At 50.9% G+C, this 19,071-nt stretch overlaps 1 protein-coding gene across 2 annotated transcripts in view; it reads left to right on the top strand.

The window, feature by feature from the left end:
• Positions 1 to 19,071, top strand: part of Nek6 (NIMA related kinase 6) — an 84,638-nt gene that overhangs the window by 35,730 nt on the left and 29,837 nt on the right. The window contains exons 2-4 of one of the 2 annotated variants that reach the window (XM_045141701.1): positions 7,138 to 7,256; positions 17,046 to 17,138; positions 18,163 to 18,225. In XM_045141701.1, coding sequence (XP_044997636.1) covers positions 7,167 to 7,256; positions 17,046 to 17,138; positions 18,163 to 18,225 — 246 coding nt within the window. In that variant the 5' untranslated portion in view covers positions 7,138 to 7,166. Of the gene's footprint in view, positions 1 to 7,137; positions 7,257 to 16,997; positions 17,139 to 18,162; positions 18,226 to 19,071 lie in introns of both variants that reach the window. The other variant, XM_045141700.1, reaches the window with a different exon arrangement.

Below are 19,071 nucleotides of genomic sequence, written 5' to 3'. Positions count from 1 at the left end.
CAGCTTTATCTTGACCAGGTTCCTAAGCCTCAAGCCTCCTCAGCAGAACCTCAGTGCCTTGCTGCGCCTTCAAGGGAGACGTGAGATCATCATAGCCCCTATGTTCCTCCAAGAAGGAGGAAGTGAAATGTGGCCAGGAGCCTCCTTGATTTTAAAAGGCCCTGGGAACTCCACTGTGTGCCTTGAGGTTTATTGGGAATAGTTTAGACTAACTGCATGGTGACTTTTGTCGATTTCATAACCATGAGGATTCTGAAGTTGGGAGGATCCCCATACCTGCTGGGTAGCATTTATCTGACCAGCTCTTACGTGGTCCTTTTTTGTGTCAGACCTGAGCAAACCCTCACAGCTTAGAGGGAAGAGCTACACTTAGTCCCGGCTCTTGAAGGCCAGCATTGGAAGCTGGTATGATGACAAAGAGTCTACCCAACTTTAGGTAGAAACTTGTGGACACAATCAAATGGGACAGAAGGAAGGGGGACTTGGTGCCACCTCATTGTCCATTGTGTGCCATCAGAGTCCTAGCCACTCTGGGAGTTCTGGCTGTCCCTTCTCTCTAAGGATGAGGACATTGAACTCAGGGAGGATATGGCACCATCCCACAACAAGTATCAAACCAGAGGCAGGCCCAAGGTCTCTGGTGGGTGAGTGTGACCTTGCCAATTAAGAGGTCATGGCTCAGTCTGGAGAAGTCCAAAAGGACTAGGGTGCCATCAGGGGGAGGCGGAGCAGAGGCCTTGGAGGTTTGGGTGATCACAGCTGGCAGGCCAGTGCCAGAGCAGAGCTTGGGACGCCTGACTGTGGCCTGGGGCCTTTGGGTGGGATGCAGTGAGTTCAGATGTGTGCATTGAGAGAACCATTCAGGGGTGGGCTGGACATGGGGTCAGAGGGATCCCTCTGGGAAGGGTTGAGGCTGGGAGGGTAGAAACCTTAGAGATAGAATCAGCAAAACGGGGCTTTGAGGGAAGGTGAGGCACAGGGTGGAGCCTAATTCCTGCTAGGCTACTGGGTAGAGAGAAGATCCCCAAGGCTGAGACCCAGGAAGGGCAGGTTGCTGCTCTGATTTGGGCACTGCATGTCTACGGTGCCCGTGCCCGTGGTTCAGGATGAGCTCTGGAGTGCCCCATAGGGACCCCAGGCTGAAAGAAAGATAATGGGTTTATAGTGAATGAGGAGAGCTGAGCCGGAGGTCCAGACAGTCAAGGGTGTCAGGGTGGAGGAAGGAGTGAGAAGGCTCACCCTTGAGAAGGCCCCACTGCCTGGGGACCGGTTAGGAACCTCCAGGAAGTCAGGCTTCCGCTGGCCAGGGAGCCACCGAATCTGAGCTGTGTGTGTGGCTTTGTGGGGTGGGGAGGGAGAGTGAGTGAGTGATATAGGACCAGTCCGGAAGCTAGACACCATCTGTGACTCGTCCCTTCCAGCTCAACAGGCCCCCACAACTCTGGCCTGCGCTCCGGCTGTTTCCTGTTAAGTGATAAACTGTACTTAGCCCAAGAGCAGCCAAGAAAGGGCACTGGGTGGGGGAAGGGCAGAGCTGTGTCACGCATGCATGCATGCCCTCTTCAAAGGCAGTGTGGATAGACCCGAGCAGGCTTGGTTTCAAATGTCATTTGTGCCTATTGCTGGCTGTGTGACCTTGGGCTATCATTTAACTTGTCTGAACTGGCATTTCCTCTTCTCCTTGTAGAGTCTAGCTGTGGCCTATCATACACAATAGCATGAATACTATCATCAAGTTCACCACCAGCCAGGCCACGAGGTAGCCATCTGTCTGCCCCTGGCCTTGTGTTGGGCCTTGAAGGCCAGTTGAGTTTTTTGGTTTTTTTTTTTTTCCCATCTGAGAAACAGGTCAGATGGCACTCTCGTCCTTTTGTGTGGTTCTCCTTGAAGCCTCAGCTTCCTCGTCCTCTAAGACATCTCAAAAGGTGGTATATGGTATATCAGCTGTTGATGAAGCTGGCCCAGCCTTGACCCCATGAGAGCTTTGTCCGAGGCTAGGCAGGGGAAGAGTGGAGAAGGCTTTGCAAGAGTGACGACTGTGTGCAGGGCAGTGTGCAGAGTTGCCATCTAGAGTTGTAGCCTCTATTTGGTGGTACTTCCTGCTGTGTGAGCAAAGGCCATTATCTGCTCCTCTTTGAGCCACAGTCCCCAAGGCTGTCACCTGAAGACACTTCCCTATTGCCTAGTGAGGATTGACAGGGTTTAGAGTGGCCGGAGCTTCCGGGGCTTTCCATGTGTTGGGCTCTGTTCTCAGTTTACATCTGTTAAAATGTGTAATCCTCCCAGACACCCTCAGAGGTTGACCTTCCCGGTTACCCATATTCCATATGAGGAAATTTACACTGTGGTTGCAGTAAACCTGGTCAGTACCTGAACTCTGCAGTCCAGCTTCCAAGCCAGCCCCTCTTAGGCCCAAAGCTACTCCTGGCCTGTCCCTGACTGCCTGGTAGATACCCAGCATGGGAGCTTTTTGTTGCTGTTCCCATGGAAGCCAGTAGCCTGGATGGAAGACCATGGTGTGCCTTGGAGCAGGGGTGCTTGCTAGCTGGAGAATAAAGGCCCTCTGTGAAGTGGCTCGGGCAGCCTGTGGCTCTGGGTTGCATTCCACACATATTTGGCCCTTGACTTAGGTTTGGCAGCTGCTGCCTCATTGTTCTGCATCTTGGCAGGGGCTGCGGGATCCCAGGGACAGGCGACTCCCATGTTATCCCCCCCCCCCAGCTTATGCCTCAGGTCTGTTCTCTACTCCCCAGGTGCCCTTTGTCGTGATCCTCCTGCATCTGAACCCTGAAAGAAGCAGCTCATGGTGGGCTTGAGTTTCCACTGGGGTGTAACAAACAGAATCTTAAATTCCTTGCACCCTGCAGGCTCCCCGGAGAGGTGGGGAGGGGGCTTTGGCTTTGTCTGCATCTGAATCTATACCTATTTCTTACTAGCTAAACAATGCTGAGCCTTACCTCTCTGTGCCTCAGTTTCCCCGCCTGTAAAATGGGCTTCTCAATAGCCCTGACGATTAGCAGGAAAGACCTAGCCTATTCAGTTGAAGCTTTCCTTCTTCTTCTCCTCTTCCTCTTCTTCTGCCTCATCCTTCTTCGCTCTCTCTCCCTCCCTCCTTCCCTCCTTCCCTCCTCTCCTCAATTGGAGCCCCCTCTGGCTGACTTCCTCCATCCCCTGGGAAACCCTGTGTAGGAGGTTCCACTGTATTGCTCCAAGTGACAGTGCTTTGCCAAACCAGGGAGGGACGTACAGAAGGGTAATGTGGACGTTAGGTGGGTGTGGTGTCTGGGAGTCCCCTTCTCAGAGGCCTCTGTGGAGGACTGCCTAGGTCATCAGCCCTATGATCACCCCCATGTGTCACCTTGCCTTGCTCTTAGGTGGAAATAGGACTTGGGCTGTGGGATACCACTGGAAAGCCACCATAGGTCTAAGTCTTCAGTTAACCTTTCAACCTCCTTATGCCTCAAGTGCAAAATGGGATAATACAGAGACCCTATCTTGTGGAGTTGTGCTAAGGTCTGTGAACAGGAAGGTCTGGGAAAGTGCTGCATCTGCCTGAATGGATGATAGATTGCCAATAGACTGGTAGATTGCCAGTCGACTGATAGATCACCTGTAGAAATGGAATATTCCCAGATCAGAGCCAAATTACCTTGGGCTACCTTTAGCCCCTTAATAGCCATTTATTGCCCACCTCAGTGTCTGACCTAACATCAGTTGATCAGGTGTGATCCTTGCTTCCACCAACCCAAGGGCTAAGAGTGTCATCAGATAGCATCCAAGGCCTGTGGTGGAAGCCAGTAGCCTGCCTCGCTGAGACCCACCTGTGGATGCTTCAGCCAGTGTATTGGAAAGTGTCTTAGTCTATGACTTTCTTTTGTTCTGTCACTATAAAAACTTCCTGAAACTGCAAACACATTGGAACGTAGAGTTTGGGGTAACCTAAATCTCTGCTCCCTGGCCATGGTCACTCATATTTGTCTCCAGAATAAACTACCTCTTATTTCTCTTTGAAGTAAGACCTGTGTCTTTTGTGTCGACAGTTTCATGAGGTGAAGGGCATGGAACAGGGTCCAGCATAGGAAGGGCCAGCAATTACTAAATATCACCTTCACTGTCATTGTTACTTTTGAGGGGCTGAGGTGGTGGTAATAGTTCTGGAGTCTTGAGTGGGGTTCACAAAGCTGATAGATGCTCTTGTCAAGGTGTAGACCTTTGCAAACACTTGCCAGGTGCCTGCCCAGTAAGATTCGCAGAGTCTTAGCTGGTGAGTGACAGGTTCAAGATTCAAACTCAGGGCCTCTGGCCCCAAAGCCTGTGGGGTTGAGGCCAGGCAAGGCAGGATGAGGGAAGGCAAATCCAAAGACAAGGTGCAGGCACTGTTTGGCTTCTGGTTTTCCATCTACAAGGAGCCGGGGCAGTGGGTAGGACAGCATGTGTGTGCATTGCCAGGGCAGGGCAGCCTGTGGGTCCATTCTAGAGCTTTCTGAGATAAAGACAGAATCTTCTCCTGAAGATACTTCTCCAACTTTTCCCTGGAGGTCTCCCTAAGGGCAGAGGACGGTGAACATGTCACCCTGAGGGGTATAGGGGTGCTGCCGTAGCAGCTGCAGAGCCCGCGGGAGCCTCTGGTTTCATCTTCAAATTCATGCGCATTTTACATCCGACTCCTTCTCATATCTGTTGTAGCCTGCTTTTCCCCCTGAGTAACAGTGGTGCCTGAGGAAGATGCTCGTGTTTATCTGTTTATCCTGGGGCTTTTTGTACCCAGCTCCTCCACTGTGTCACCCTGGGGGGGGGGGGAGTACAGCTTCAGCAGGGAACTCAACCAGGTGGTGTGAAGATGCTGGGGGCACCTGGTCCCTTCTACATTCTGGGGAGACCTACAGTGGAGGTGGGAGGTGAGGCGAGGCCAATCCTGTGTGCATGAAGGGGGGCGGTCTGCCTGTGGATCCACATCAAAAGTGGACAGTGTTGCAGGCAGGAGGCCATGTGAACTGTGCTGGCCTGGAATAGCCCTCACACTCACAGTGCAGAGACCCTCAGACAATGAGGGCCCACCCCCAACGGGGTGCCTTTTGCACTCTGCATCTGTTACTTTGGGGCCTTCTTTTCTGCTGTCTTTCTTATGTGCCAGAGAGTAGTTTTACCACCACAAGAGCAATGAAGAAGAGCTTGCCAGAAGACTCAGAAAGAGCGGTGCTGGGGGCCAGGGCACATCCACACCGTAGGACTCTGGGTACCCTCAAGGACGCTGAAGTTCAAACTCGGTGGGCAATCAAGACTTGGTAGAGGGCTGAAGAGACGCCTCAGCAGTTATAGGCCTCTTGTTGCTGCAAACAAACTCCAGATGCATGAGCCACTTTGTGCATGTGGTTTCTGTGGGTGCTACGCAATTGAACCCTGGCTAGCAGGCATCGTACAAGAAAGCGCCTTTGACTGCTAAGCCAACTCCCCAGCTGAATTACTTTTCAAGAGAATGAGTTGTTATAAAAGCCCAAGTTGCACCTTCAAATGGCTCTTTTGCTTCCTATCTGTGTGATCTCCCATCTCATATGTGTCCCCACACTGTGATATTATCCATTAAGAGATTCCCACTGCAGCTGATCTGACATTGGCACCATGCATGTCCATGAACTTTCAGAATGTGAGCTTGATAAAACTTTTCTTTTCTTTTCTTTCTTGTTTATCTTTTCAAGGTAGGGTTTCACTCTACCCCAAGCTAACCTGGAATTCACTACGTAGTCTCAGAGTGGCCTCAAACTCATGGTAATCCTCCTACCTCTGCCTCCCAAATGCTGGGATTAAAGGCATGTGCCACCATGCCCAGCAAACTTTTCTTTATATAAAGTTACCCACTCTTAGGTGCCCCTGGGGGGGGAGGGTGGTCATCATTTGTAGGGACTAATGGTTCTCAAGGGAGTATAGTGGCACTGGTCAGTAGCCTGGGCCAGTTCCCTTTATGTTCAGAATAGAATTGGGACATGCAGAGCAGGCCTGTAGAGTAGCCAAGTCAACTTCAAGGATTCACTCCTTACTTGAGCTACATAGGTTCCTCTTCATGCCCTGTGAGAGTGAGCTTGGGCCTGACCCATGGAAGATGCTGTGGGGTAGATGCAGGACTTTTCACAGGGTGGTACCAGCTCTCCCTCAGCCAGACAGCTTCCATGCATGTCAGCTGTTCACTGCACTGGAGGGGCTTGGCAGACAGAGAAGCCTCTGCCGCTGATGTCAAGAGTAATGCTGTTGGGAAAGACAGGGTATGGGTATAGTGTGGGTTTGATCAGGTTAGCTGTGATTACTGTGGTCACTGATGGCCAGCATTCCTAACACACAGGATATCCTCAGCCCTGGAGATAGAGCTGCTCCCCTAAGCAGAGATCCTGTCTCTGCCAGGAGGTTCAGGCAGGAGCTTGGCCCTTCTGTGTTGTGGGGTCTGGTGCACCAGAGTACTAGGAACAGGAATATTGTGGGTGGGGGTCCTTCTTGCAGATGCCGTCAAGTCTGGCTCTGTCCTCTTTCCTGGCCATCCAGTCTTCCAACTTGAATTTATGTGGATGTGATGATGGGCTCAGGTGGGCAGAAAGTTGTACCTCCAAAGTTTGTGGGGGCTGAAGAGATGGCTAAGTGATTAAGGTGCTTGCTTGCAAAGTCTAATGACCTGAGTTTGATTCCCCAGTACTCAGATGAAGCCAGATGCACAAAGTGGTGCATGTATCTGGAGTCCATTTGCAGCAGCTGGAGGCCCTGGCACACCCATTCTCTCTCTCTTCTATTTTGCTGTGCTTGGAAATAAATGAATAGATAGATAGATAGATAGATAGATAGATAGATAGATAGATAGATAGAGTCTGTGGGAAGAAGAAAGCTTGGAATCTGGTGATGCAGGATTGAATCTGGAACCTGCTTGATGGCCCAGAATGGTTAATTTTTCCCTGCCAGAACCTCAGTTTCCCCTCCCAATAGAAGGATCCTAGCAAAAGAGCTAGGATAGCATCATGGAGGGAAAGTGTCTCCTGGGGTGTTGAGTCCTAGCCTTATCACTTCTGAGTTTGGTGATAATGAGTTGGTAACTGCTGTATCCATGGGGCAAGTGACATCCACAGGGGAAAGTGACCAGGCTCTCATTTCCTGTCGCAGCTCTTGACCTCGTGAGGCTGGCATGCAGGATGGCAGGACAGCCCAGCCACATGCCCCATGGCGGGAGCCCAAACAACCTGTGCCACACGCCGGGGCCTGCACACCCTCCAGAGTCACAGGTAAGCCCTTTTCCTTGTCTCCTAAGAACACTGAGGTGCCTTCATCCCTGGAGGAAACTCCTTAGCACTCCCAGACAGAACATCTCACTAGATCCTTCAAGTGTTGGAGCACTCAGTACCTGTACTAATGACCCATCTTCATTTAGCTCAGCTGCACTCTGAGAAGTGGGATACCGCACCCTGAACCTGCCCTGTGGGTTTCCACATGAGAGGAATAGCTTCATTTCAGTGGCTCAGCACATGAGGAGAGAGAGAGGGACTCAGGAACATGCAAATAAGTTCTTCCTTACCCTGAGCCAGTATCAGTCTATGTTTGGGTTTGAGCAGTGTCTGGTCCTCTTCAGCCTATGATCTAGACCAGCAGGCTCTGGGGAAAAGGCTCCTTATATCCACCTTGCCCTAGCTATAGACACCTTGGAGGGCAGGCTGCCCGTGGAGCTGTTTTGAATGTGGCTTTGGATGCTGGCTGCCTTGCACACCAGTGCTGTTCCCTGGCCTGGAATACCTTCCTTAGTCTTCCTCCAAGTCTTGGTCCAAAGGCCACTACTTTGGGGAGGCAGTAAGCCCCTATCCCTGTGCTTCTACCGTTACCTGTGTGCATGCACCTGGGCTGTGCCATCTACACTCCTGTAGTGGAGAGGGAAGAGGAAGGCTAGCCCCAGGTCTTCCTCCTCCTTAGACAGAGGACCCCTCTAGAGTGAGGTTTTGCCAGGAGCCCTCTGTACCACTTAATCAGTGCAGTGCACATAAATGTGCATTGCACTACCCAGAACGTGGCGGTGTGAGGCAGACCCTGGTCCACTCTCAGTGAGCATACAGCATCCTGGGAGAAAAAGGTAAGAAATAAAGAAGAAACTCAAGAGACCCTAGCCTCAGCAGGACACCAGATGCAACTAGGCAGAGAGGATTCTTCAAGGAAGAAAGCAGGGGAGATGGCTCAGTGGTTAGAGGTGTTTGCTTATGCAAAACTTGCTGCCTAAGGTTCAATTCTCCAGTTCCCACATAAAGCCAGATGCACAAAGTGACACATACATCTGGAGTTCATTTGCAGTAGTAAAAGGACCTGGCACACCATGCTCACTGTCTCTGTTCCTCTCTCTCTGTCTTGTTCTCTCTCTCTATCTCTCTCTCTCTTTGTCCTTGCAAATAAATAATACTTTTTAAAAAAGGAAGAAGGCTGGTTGGGCATGATGGTACACACCTTTAATCCTAGCACTTGGGAGGCAGAGGTAGGAGGATCACCGTGTGTTCGAGGCTATCCTGAGACTCCATAGTGAATTCCAGGTCAGCCTGAGCTAAAGTGAAACCCTACCTCAAAAAAAAAAAAAAAAAAGAAGAAGAAGAAGAAGGCTGGCAAAGGCCTCAAGGGCAAAGAGCTTGACTGGGCAAGGATCCTAGGGGTCCTGTGGACAGCCTGGAATGATGCAGAGTTCTTGTCCAGGATTGGCTTCTTATCCCGTGAGATGTGATCAAGGCGAGATTCAAGACAGCCATATTCCTGAGCCATGGAAGTCTTGTCACAGCTTCTAACTTCCTAGTTCCCATTGGAAGACTTATGCGTTTGAGTTGTACAAGTTATATTCTGTGCTTGCGCTCTCACGGTTATGTTCTGTGGTATAGTTCGGCCTCAGCCTCAGAGAGGGTACTGCTGTAGATTCACTCAGAAGCCCCAATGAGCTAGTGGGCACTGGACATCTATGTTGCTTGTACTCTGTGTCCGCTACTGGCTGGCATGCAAGGACCTTCTTCCAGGTAGAATTTGGGGAGGCAAAGCCCCAGAGCTGAGAAGCCCCAGAACACTGTTGGTCCAGAGCCTACAGGACCTGGTGTTGGTTGGTGACTGGGGCACTGGGGCCTGCTTGGGTAATGTAGCCATTTGTCATATTAAGTCATTCACTAACAATCGAATCCCCCTTGATTAATCTCCTGGAATTAGCCAGTTGCATTTCGAGTAATTAGGGTTAATTACAGCCTCATTTGGCAGAGGAGAGAGGCCTGTAATTATTTCTCACACAAGGCGAAGAGGCAGTGGGCCGCAGTGGCAGGGATGTCCTCAGCAGCTCATCGCACATGTTGGAGTGGGTAATGACATAGTTAAGTGTAATCAGATACGATCATTCAGGCAAGGATGCCCCAGCTCCCCCTGCACCTGGCTGGCCTTGCAGTCCTAGGGCTCACAGCAGAGTGTGCCACACCAGCCCTAGGCTGGAGCAGGAATGCAGGCCAGCCAGGCACATTCTGTCTCATTTCATGAAGCACCAGTAAGGTCTCAGCCCCATCTGGGGAGACATCACAGCTGAATGTTACCCGTTTCAGCACACAGAATCACGTGGAACCAACATCCAGAGTATTGTTTACCAGAAGCTGCCCTTAGAGCCAGGCCCCACCTGCTCCAATATGGGCTAGACTAGGTTCCCTGCCACCTTCATCCCTTGCCAGCTAGGTGACATTGGCTACGGGACCTCTCTGGTCCTCAGTTTCTGCATCTGTAAAATGGAGATAGTAATGATACTTTGATAGTAATGACTCATGAGACAGATGTAAAAACTCAAGCACAGAATGTATTTCAAACACCCAACCTGATGAATATTGAGGAAGCAATGTACCACGGGCTTTAAATATGTTCATATCTTAGAGAGAGAATAGATATGACTAGGGCCTTTTGCCACTGACATGAACTCCAGACACATGTGCCACTTTGGGCATCTGGCTTTATGTGGGTACTAGGGAACCAAACCCCAGGCCAGCAGGCTTTATAAGCAAGCCTAACCACTGACGAATCTAACCACTGAGCAATCTCCCCAGCCCCATGGACTTTATTTTTATATTTTAAAAACTATTGAGGTTTTCACAGTTAAAGCCCCTACAACTGGGTTAGTACCCCCAGGATAGATCAGAAACTACAAATAGTTCACCTGCAGTTTCTGACACCTTTCTAGCCAAGCTAGTGACTTTCCAGGAGCTTCTTAACCAGGTGAGCCATCAGTGCACAGAAATCTATTTGCTGAGCCTAATGGAGTCAGCTGTGCAATCCATATACACCTAGGAAGGCCAGGTGTGCTTTAACTGAGGTTCCTAATGAATGAACGCAGGATGCTGCGACCACCTCACCCCCTGTGCTAAGCATGTTCCTCTGGGCTGACAGACAAGGCTTGGCCAACCCATGACAAACCACATGGATTTTCAGGGAGGGAAACACCCATTCCATGTGGAGACAGACATGTGTATACTTCACAGGGAGCTGGGGAAGTTCTCTGTAGGTATGGGGTTTTTTATTTTATTTTATTTTATTTTATTTGTTTATTTATTTGAGAACGAAGACAGACATAGAGAGAAAGAGGCAGAGAGAGAGAGAGAGAGAGGGAGGGAGGGAGGGAGGGAGGATGGATGCACCAGTGCCTCCAGCCACTGCAAATGAACTCCAGATGCATGTGCCACCTTGTGCATCTGGCTTATGTGGGTCCTGGGGAATCGGGCCTCGAACCGGGTCCTTAGGCTTCACAAGCAAGTGTTTAACCACTAAGCCACCTCTCCAGCCCTAGGTATGAGTTTTATAGACCAAAATATTTGTGAAGTTTCCCAAAGAAATGATGGTGCATAGGTAAGGTCTAATAACCACATATTAATAGTTCAAACCCAAGAGTGTTGGCTACCAATTGTAAATTCAGGAAGCATTTGTTTTCTTTCTCCAAAGGGCCTTACCTGGTATCTGGCCTGTGGTGGGAGGTTTGTAGCCTACTGGAAAGTCCTTGTGTAAACAAAGAGGAGGGCACTAGAGGCCTTGGCAGTGCAGAGATGGGGCTGCTCAGTGGATGGCCAGAGTTAGGGCAGGATACAGAGGGGAATATTCCAGAAAGACCAAAGAGCATATTACAGGCTTTAGACCTGCAATGAGCTAGGCAGGTTAGAGAGGCATTCAAACCCCTGTGTGTTACACAAGGGTAAAGAACAGTGGCATTTGGGCATTTAGGTAAGATCTCAAGTCTGTGCGCTGTCATTTGAAATTGAACCCATAGCCAAAGTTAAGCTCATTGTGGGTCTTAGGTTGACAAAGGCAAGTTGGGTTTTAGAGAGATTCCTGGGGGACTGAGGCTTAAATAGGGTGAAATGGGACAGCGAGGAGGTGCTGCCCAAGGAGAGACTTTCCCCGGGGAAGTGCTGACCACATGGGATTGGGATGGGGATTGATCAGCCTCTGTGTCAGGGACCCATCTCTCTGCCTTTGCGCTGTGGCCTTGCCTGGTGGTACTCCAAGTTAGCCCCAGATTCTCTGACCCATGTTTGAGCTCAGCTGTCTTCAAGCTGGGTTACCAGTGTGGGAGCTGCTGCAGTTCGAGTGGTCTGGGGCCTGTCGTCATGTTGCCCATGCTACAGGCAGCTGCTCAGTATTTGCTAAGCTGACGGCCCACAGAGCCCGGTATATGCTTCCAAGATGGGACAATGACAATAGCAGTCGAACTAACAGTTTGTTGCTTGGTACATCTTACTGAGTTCTTCCAGCTCAGAGGAGGAAGACCTCTATTCAGTGCTCCAGGTTGCAGGGAAGTGTCCTGCTGTCTTGTTCACAAGGGGCAGAGTCAGGATTGAGCCCAGGTTCCCTGTAGGCCTGAGAGCATCTTTACACTGTCAGGTCTTTGACAGCAAAGAGTGGCTTTTGGTTTGAAATTAGCCGCACTGTGAGGAGCCAAGCGGGGTTGGCCTCAGAAGGATTCTGACAATGTGGACTCTTTGTAAATTGTGCCCTTTTATGCAACACAGACTTAAAACATACTGCTTTACCCACAGAAACCGAATCCACTAGAAGTTCCTTATATACAGTGTCAGATGTCTTTAAAGGTGAAGTTCGTTTACAGGAAATGTCATTCTGATGAAATGTGCTTTTTAAAATCACAGAAACAGTTGCCGTAGAATTAATGATCCATTGCAAATATCAGGGAGAAAAGACCCATCCAGTGTAAAGATGATTAAAATTCAGGTCAGAAGTCTGACTTAGTCAGGCTAAATTTTTTAATGAGATTTCAGAAAATTAATTGGGCGAATGCATTTTCATTCTTTTAACATGTAATTTTATGTTCCTGTTTTGGGCTGGGGAGGATTGGTCGATGGCTGAGGCATATTGTGGTTCAAACATTTTAAACTCAAATTAGTGAAGGGTGTGGGGGGGGGGGTTGGTGTTTGTGGCCTAATTTGATCTGACTTAGAAAAGAGAACCTGGGTTTCTCAGAGTTTTCTAGGGTAGGTGGAGGTCCTGGGTGTCCCCCCCACACACTGGACCTCAGAAAGCTGGTGGCATTTCTGGAGGAGATGCTGTTGGGGGCAGCTGCCAAGGACCTCAGCTGTCCCCTTGGCTCCTGTCTGAGTTTGCCGCTCACAAAGGCTGCTCCAGCCTCCTTCTCAAGCTTGGATCTAGACCTTCCTTCACCTGTGGCAAGGGCCCTCATTCAGGGCCCACGTGATGGGCCACAGAGCAGGGGGAACATGCTGCAGGGTCACCAGCCTGATCCCTTATAATGCTTGGCCCAGCTTTCTGTCCTCCTCTACCTTTGAGGGAGCGCCAAGGGCACCACATCTTGGGGCAGGCACCTGAGAAGTCAGGAATGCCCCCCAAGGTATCATCCCATTCAGCAGCCCTGGAAGGGAGTGTGGGAAAGCCATTGTATAGTAGAGTCCTTTCAGCAATAGTCTCGGATAGGGACCATGAAGTCTCAAGGCTATGTCCCTTACCTGCAAGTCCCCAAGGTCACTGGTCCTTGAGGTCAGCAAACTCTCTTTGAGTTCTGGATAATGATTATCACCACAGCTCAGAGTCCCCTGGACTTGTCCACTGGTCCAGAGACAGCCTTGCCTCATTTGCCCCTGGGAAGTAGGTGCTGCCATTAGCCTATTCTATAGACAGAGAAATACCAGTAATGATAACCTCTTCCATTTCCTGTGTGCCTGGCCATCTCCAAGTGCTTCTGTTTGTTTCCTTGTCTCACCTTCAGCATTCATGTGAAGAGGACACCTCAGTTTACCTCAGTGATACAGATGAAGGGGCCAAGGAGTGGCCAAGTCAAGATTTAAACCACAACCTAGGCCCCAGCACCCAAGGACCTGGGGGTGGTTATTCCCCCTTTGCCATCCTGTGTCTGGAGGGAGGGTATTGTTTCCCTGGAAGCCAACAAAGTGTTAGCATGTCAGGGCAGGGAATAGTAAGCAGTAGGTGTCCACCTGAAAGGCCATCAGGAGGCCACTAGTTTACAGCTAGATCTCACCAATGCAGAAAATGTTCTGGGACCTGGATCATTTTCAGGGAAATTAAAGCCCCATGCATTCTTATCACCTGTGTCATCTCCTGGGACCGCCCCCCCCCCCCCCGAGAAACCTAAGGGGCTCTGTTCCTGTCCCTATAAGTGGATGACCAGCCCAGAGTCACTGGACTGCAGGAGCAGCAGTGAAACATTCTGGGGGTGACTCAAGAAGGGAAGCAGGCCTCTGAGGGGACTGCATTGAGGGCTGGTTGTTAGGGCTAGAAAGCATTTTAGCCTTCCCTCCTTCCTTGCAATTAAATCAGGGTCAGCATTCTGCTGCTCAGGAGCCCTGTATCCCAAGGTGTCCCACACCTGTGCAGAGGTCACCTTGGGGGCAAGACCCAGCCTAGCCCTTTGCAGGCAGTGATGGACCACAGAGTCATTGGACGTGCCCCCGATGCATGGTGCTGCCTGAGCTACACCATGAAAACTGGTGCTCTAATTAGGGTGAAGGGGTTGTGACAGAAAATGCAAATCTAGGTCATCCATATGTATATGTACAGCTGGAACCTCAGCCTTAGCCAGGATGTCTTCACCCATCCAGCTCACATCCAGGGAGCTTTGGGCTACTGCAGAATTGGGCAACGCAGCCTCTTGGGCTGGGCAGAGTGTCACTGGGGACTTCAGCCAACCTTCCACACCTCCCTGGGATAAAATCCCAATGTTCCTATAACAAGGACCCTTGGGCATCACCCCATCCATACCCATCATTATGCTAGGGGGAAGAGACCCATGTCCCCCAGTAGTATAGCTAGCCCTGGATCAGATTGTGAGTTCAAGTCCAGCTCCACTGACCAGCCTGAGTGTAGGGCAAGGAACCCTTGCTTCAGGGCTGTCAAAGAGGCTATGGCTCAAAGCAGCTGACAGCTGCACATAGTAGGTGCCTAATGTGTAGCAGCCTATTGTCACTTCTGTGAATTCGTGTCCTTCCACAGGCTCAGGAGCAGTCTTTGGCACTTTATGAGGGTATGTGATTTCAGTTGCACTCCTGCAGATGACAAAGTCACAGAGTCCTACTATGTGCCAGGTTGTTTAGCACTCAGTCCACTGTGTCATGCAGTGAATGTGCCCAGAGCACTCAGTGTTAGTTTAAGGGACATAGAGGGACCCCATCCTGGAGAAGCCCATGATCTGGCACTGGAAGGGGCTTAGGGGGCAAAAGAAAAGTACCATGCATGGCTCCTCATGGGGCCTTGGAGGAAAAGCAGAGGAGAATGGGAGCTTGGAGGTGGCCCTGCAGAGAGCGAATGGCTTGGGCTCCACTCTGCAGCCCACGGTTCTGGTCCAGTCCTAGCCCTGCTATCCTTTGTGAAGAATGAACACCATCACTCAGTTCCTGAAATGGGGGAGCAGGGTCACTCAGGGTCACTCTGAGGGCAGCATAGAGGCAGGTTCCCCATAAAGCTTATCCTCTTAGATAGGAGTTCAGCAGGTTGATCAAGTAATTGCCATTCCTGAAGGATTTACCCAACAGACATTGTCTTCCCTCTGCCCACACTTCCAGGCAAGATGTCTCCAAACCAACCACCACAGGAGGTCATCATGCCTCAGGACTTCAGAGTCAAGGTTGGCCCAACTTGCCTTCCTGCATGAGGAGGGCTGCTGGGCTGGGGCTTCCAACACACCCTCCTGCCAGTAGGATGTCCATAGTTCCTCTGGCATGACTGGGTCATATAGTGTGGCAGAAAGTCTGGCAGTGGGAACAAGAGTAGCAACTGGGTCTCAAGCTCCTTCCATCTGGCCCATCCATAGCTGTGAGACCTTTCAGTAGCCATGACAACAGTTATGCACACCCACTATGTGCTAGGCTCAAAGAAATGACATATGGCTACCTCATGTGATGATCCTCTCAGTGCCTCTAAAACATGGACACTTCTGTTGTCTCCTCTTGCAAACTGAGGCACAGAGTGTGTAACTGCTTGAGATCACTGAGTGGGTGAACCAGGGCTGGGATCCAGCTCGCCTAGCCCCATTGATGCTTAGTCACACCAGAGACTCCCTCCAGGCAATTGGTCTCAATGTCTGTATCCCAGGTGGGGTGAATTCGAGAACCCACACAACACAGTGTCTGGATTCTTCACTCTCTTGAATGGGGTCAGCCTAATGTGGATGAGGCATTTTCAGTTTAGAAGTCCAGCTGCTCATCCTGCTCAGGAGGGACTTTCAGTGCTTCTAGCTCTACCCAGACCCCTGGACTAAGCTCAGTAGGCATTTCTGTGCCCTTTTGTGTGCCAGCCACCACTAAGACCCAGTCCCTGCCCTCAGTCCCCACTGAGCTCCATGTTAGTGCCTATGTCTCATGGTGGCGCTGTGGCAGGAGGGTGGTTGGGAAGGCTATTGGGAGGGCTGGCCTCTCTGAGCCTCAGTTTCTTTATCAGTCAGATGGAGACACAATAGAGTCATCATGGCAGACCAACTTGGGGCAGATCAGAGGTGTGGCAGCAGCCTTGCTCTTCTTGCTATTTCTGTCCCTCTTCCCCAGGACCCACCTCTGCCTACCTCCCAAGCACATACTTGTACCATGGAATGGCCACTGACCACTGTGGTCTCCCTGGTAGCTCCAGCCCTGGACAGGCCCTGCAGCTCCACCTTAGGCTTCAGTCTTGGCCCTGAAGAGTCACCATGACATCTGGTTTTTTTTTGACACTTTAAAAGGGGCCGTTTGTCCCAAAAAGGAGCTCATACTATAAGACTGTACATTTTAAGCTCGATGTCCCCTCTCTGATGCAGGTGAACTTGCCATTGCTGACAGTGACTTTCAAGAGTTGAGAGGGGTCATGCACCTCTGTTTAAAATTTTTTATTGTATTTATTTGAGAGAAAGGAGAGAATGGGCATGCCGGGGCCTCCAGCCAACCGCAAACGCATTCCAGACACTTGCGCCACCATGTGCATCTGGCTTACATGGGTACTGGGGAATCAAACCTAGGTCCTTAGGTTTTGCAGGCAAGCACCTTAACTGCTAAGCCATATCTCCAGCCCAAATGTGTAGCCCAGCCTGGCCTCAAACTCCTGATCCTCCTGCCTCTGTCTCTTCAGCAATTTCCTACCCGTGTGCGCCACCACAACCGGCTATCATGCACCTCTTATTCAAACATTTGCACTGCTTGTCAGGCCCAGACCTAGGCAGTGCAGATTTGGGAATGAGTAGGGTGGGGCCACAGAGATAGTCTCTGGGATGACAAGAAGGATGTGAGAAACACAGTGGGAACTTGAGCGGTCTGGGCTCCTCACCACCATGGAGTTGCTGTGGAAGCAGATAGGGTCCAGGATAGAAAGCCCCTAGGGAGTACAGGGGAAGCTCTGGTATTGGAAATGGTAAATATAGTCCCTGTTCACCTTAAGAGGAGCTCTTAGGGTGTGGGGTCCTAGAAGCCATAGCTGTCTAGTCCCAGGCCCCCTACTCTAGCCTGCCTAGGCACCGATGCCCTATGTCCACCCCACCCCCACAGAGGCACTCCAACACTCTGTCTTTTCGCTGCTCACTGGCCGACTTCCAGATTGAGAAGAAGATTGGCCGAGGACAATTCAGTGAGGTGTACAAAGCCACCTGCCTGCTGGACAGGAAGACAGTGGCTCTGAAGAAGGTGCAGGTGAGCCAATGCCATGAGTCCACACTGCGTCCCAGGAGCTGCTGAGCCCCTGAACGCAGTAGTCGTGGCCCCAGCCTCCCCCCCCTTGCCCCCTTGACCCCACTTCCTTGGCAGAACCAGGGGAACTCAAGCTTAGGAAAGCTCACTATGAACCATAAAACAAAAGAAAGCTGTGCATGCATTGAGTACCTGCTGTATACAAGGACATGCTCAGAAAGCATGGAACCTTGACAGCAGCCTATGGCCAAGGATTATTGTCCCATTTTTCAGATGAGGAAAACAGAAAAAGACGTGACATTCCCAGGCCACAGGGAGAAAGATCCAGACTGAGCCTGATTCTGAGGGCCTATCCTACCCTCCAAGTCTTAAGCTGGGAAGTACATGAGCATTGAATCCTATTTGTCCTGCTGAGCAAGGTGGGCAGCCTGGGCCAGGTGACCCCCTATAGGTCCCAGTGGGAGAGGGCAGCCCATCCAGGAAGGCACCAAAGGGTGTAGAAGCCTCTGGCTGAATGATGTTGACCTGTGACCCTCATGTACTCAAAGACACTGGGGCGGCAAGTCCCTTGACCAAGAAGCTGTCGGCTTCCGCCCAGAGGCTGCTACGGGCTGGCTTGCCTCTCTCTTTCCTGCCTTATGGAAGGCAGCTGTGCTACCACTGTACCCAGTGCTGCACCACTCTCCTGCCTGCCATCTGTATGCTGTGCTGGGACAGCAGCAGTGGTCACCTTTGGTCTGCACCTGCAAGTCCTATTCTGCAGGTCTCTGACGAGGAGCTGGGAGTGTGAGGACAGGGTACATAACAGGGCATGGCCTCAGCAAGCCACAGAGCCTCTGAGCCTTGGCCCTTGCCCTGAGTTGGACACAGTGACTCCTGCCCCACAGTGTGGTCCTGGGACCTGTTTCATGTGAATGCTCAGTGAATAGACTCTAGCTTTTTCTCAGTAAGGAGGAGGGAGAGTGGGACTTGAATACTGTGTGGAGTTGGTTTTAACTACTCCATTTCTTGCTTTCTCTTGCCCAAGATCTTTGAGATGATGGATGCCAAGGCCAGGCAGGATTGTGTCAAGGAAATTGGTCTCTTGAAGGTGAGTGGCCTGAGCCAGGTAGGTCCTCACTGAGCCAGCTGTGTGGGGTGTATCGCGCCAGAGTCCATTCAGGGTAGTGTGCTTTGGGGTTACCACCTTTTTTCTGCAGGCTTCTTTATTGGTCTTTTCAGAGCCAGAGAGAAGAACTGTGTGGACTAGACTTGGAGATTCTACTCTACCCAAGACTTGAGGATCTCAAAGAATCTGGAATCTTGGGGGAACTCCAGTGGGGGCCAGAAGCAGCCCAGAGAGGAACAAAGGCCCTGGCTTCAGTAGCCTGGGAGCCTGAGTTCCAATCCTACTTTCACCTTTATTTCCAAGCCATGTGACCTGTTTAAACAAGCAACGTAACTTCCCTGAGCCTTCATTAGCCTATCTCCTCCTAGGCAGGGAACTCCTGCCTCAGGAGATTGCAAGGATTACATAACTAAAACCAGGGGAGTGCCTGGAAGTCAGGCAGCGCTAGACAGCCTCCTCCCTATCCCCCCTCCCCACAAACAGCTTGGCAGCTCCCAGCAAATCAGAGCTCTAAGCGATACTCACCAAAGGCAGTGCAGAATCCTAGACACTTAGTGCATCTGCCAGTCATGGCCCCTTGCTCTCAGTCCTGGGTCCTGCCTTTGGGAGTCTCAGGTCACGGAGAAGGCAGGTACTAGTTGGATCTTTCAGTCCCTGGCTTCCGTGGGAAGTGAGCAGGCTGTGCTATACAACAATAGGAAATGCAGTGCTCACGAGCCCCCCTTTCCCCAGTGCCATGGTTTTTATCACTCAGGCCGAGACCCCAAGCTCCAAATTCCACTTTACTGGCTGATGAGCAGCCGTCTGTGTGGGACTAGTCTCTGTTCA

This window comes from Jaculus jaculus, chromosome 1, assembly GCF_020740685.1.
Source record: "Jaculus jaculus isolate mJacJac1 chromosome 1, mJacJac1.mat.Y.cur, whole genome shotgun sequence".
Classification (NCBI taxonomy): Eukaryota; Metazoa; Chordata; class Mammalia; order Rodentia; family Dipodidae; genus Jaculus; species Jaculus jaculus.
The sequence above is the reverse complement of the archived record's forward strand: the minus strand, read 5'-3'. Positions and strand labels throughout refer to the sequence as shown.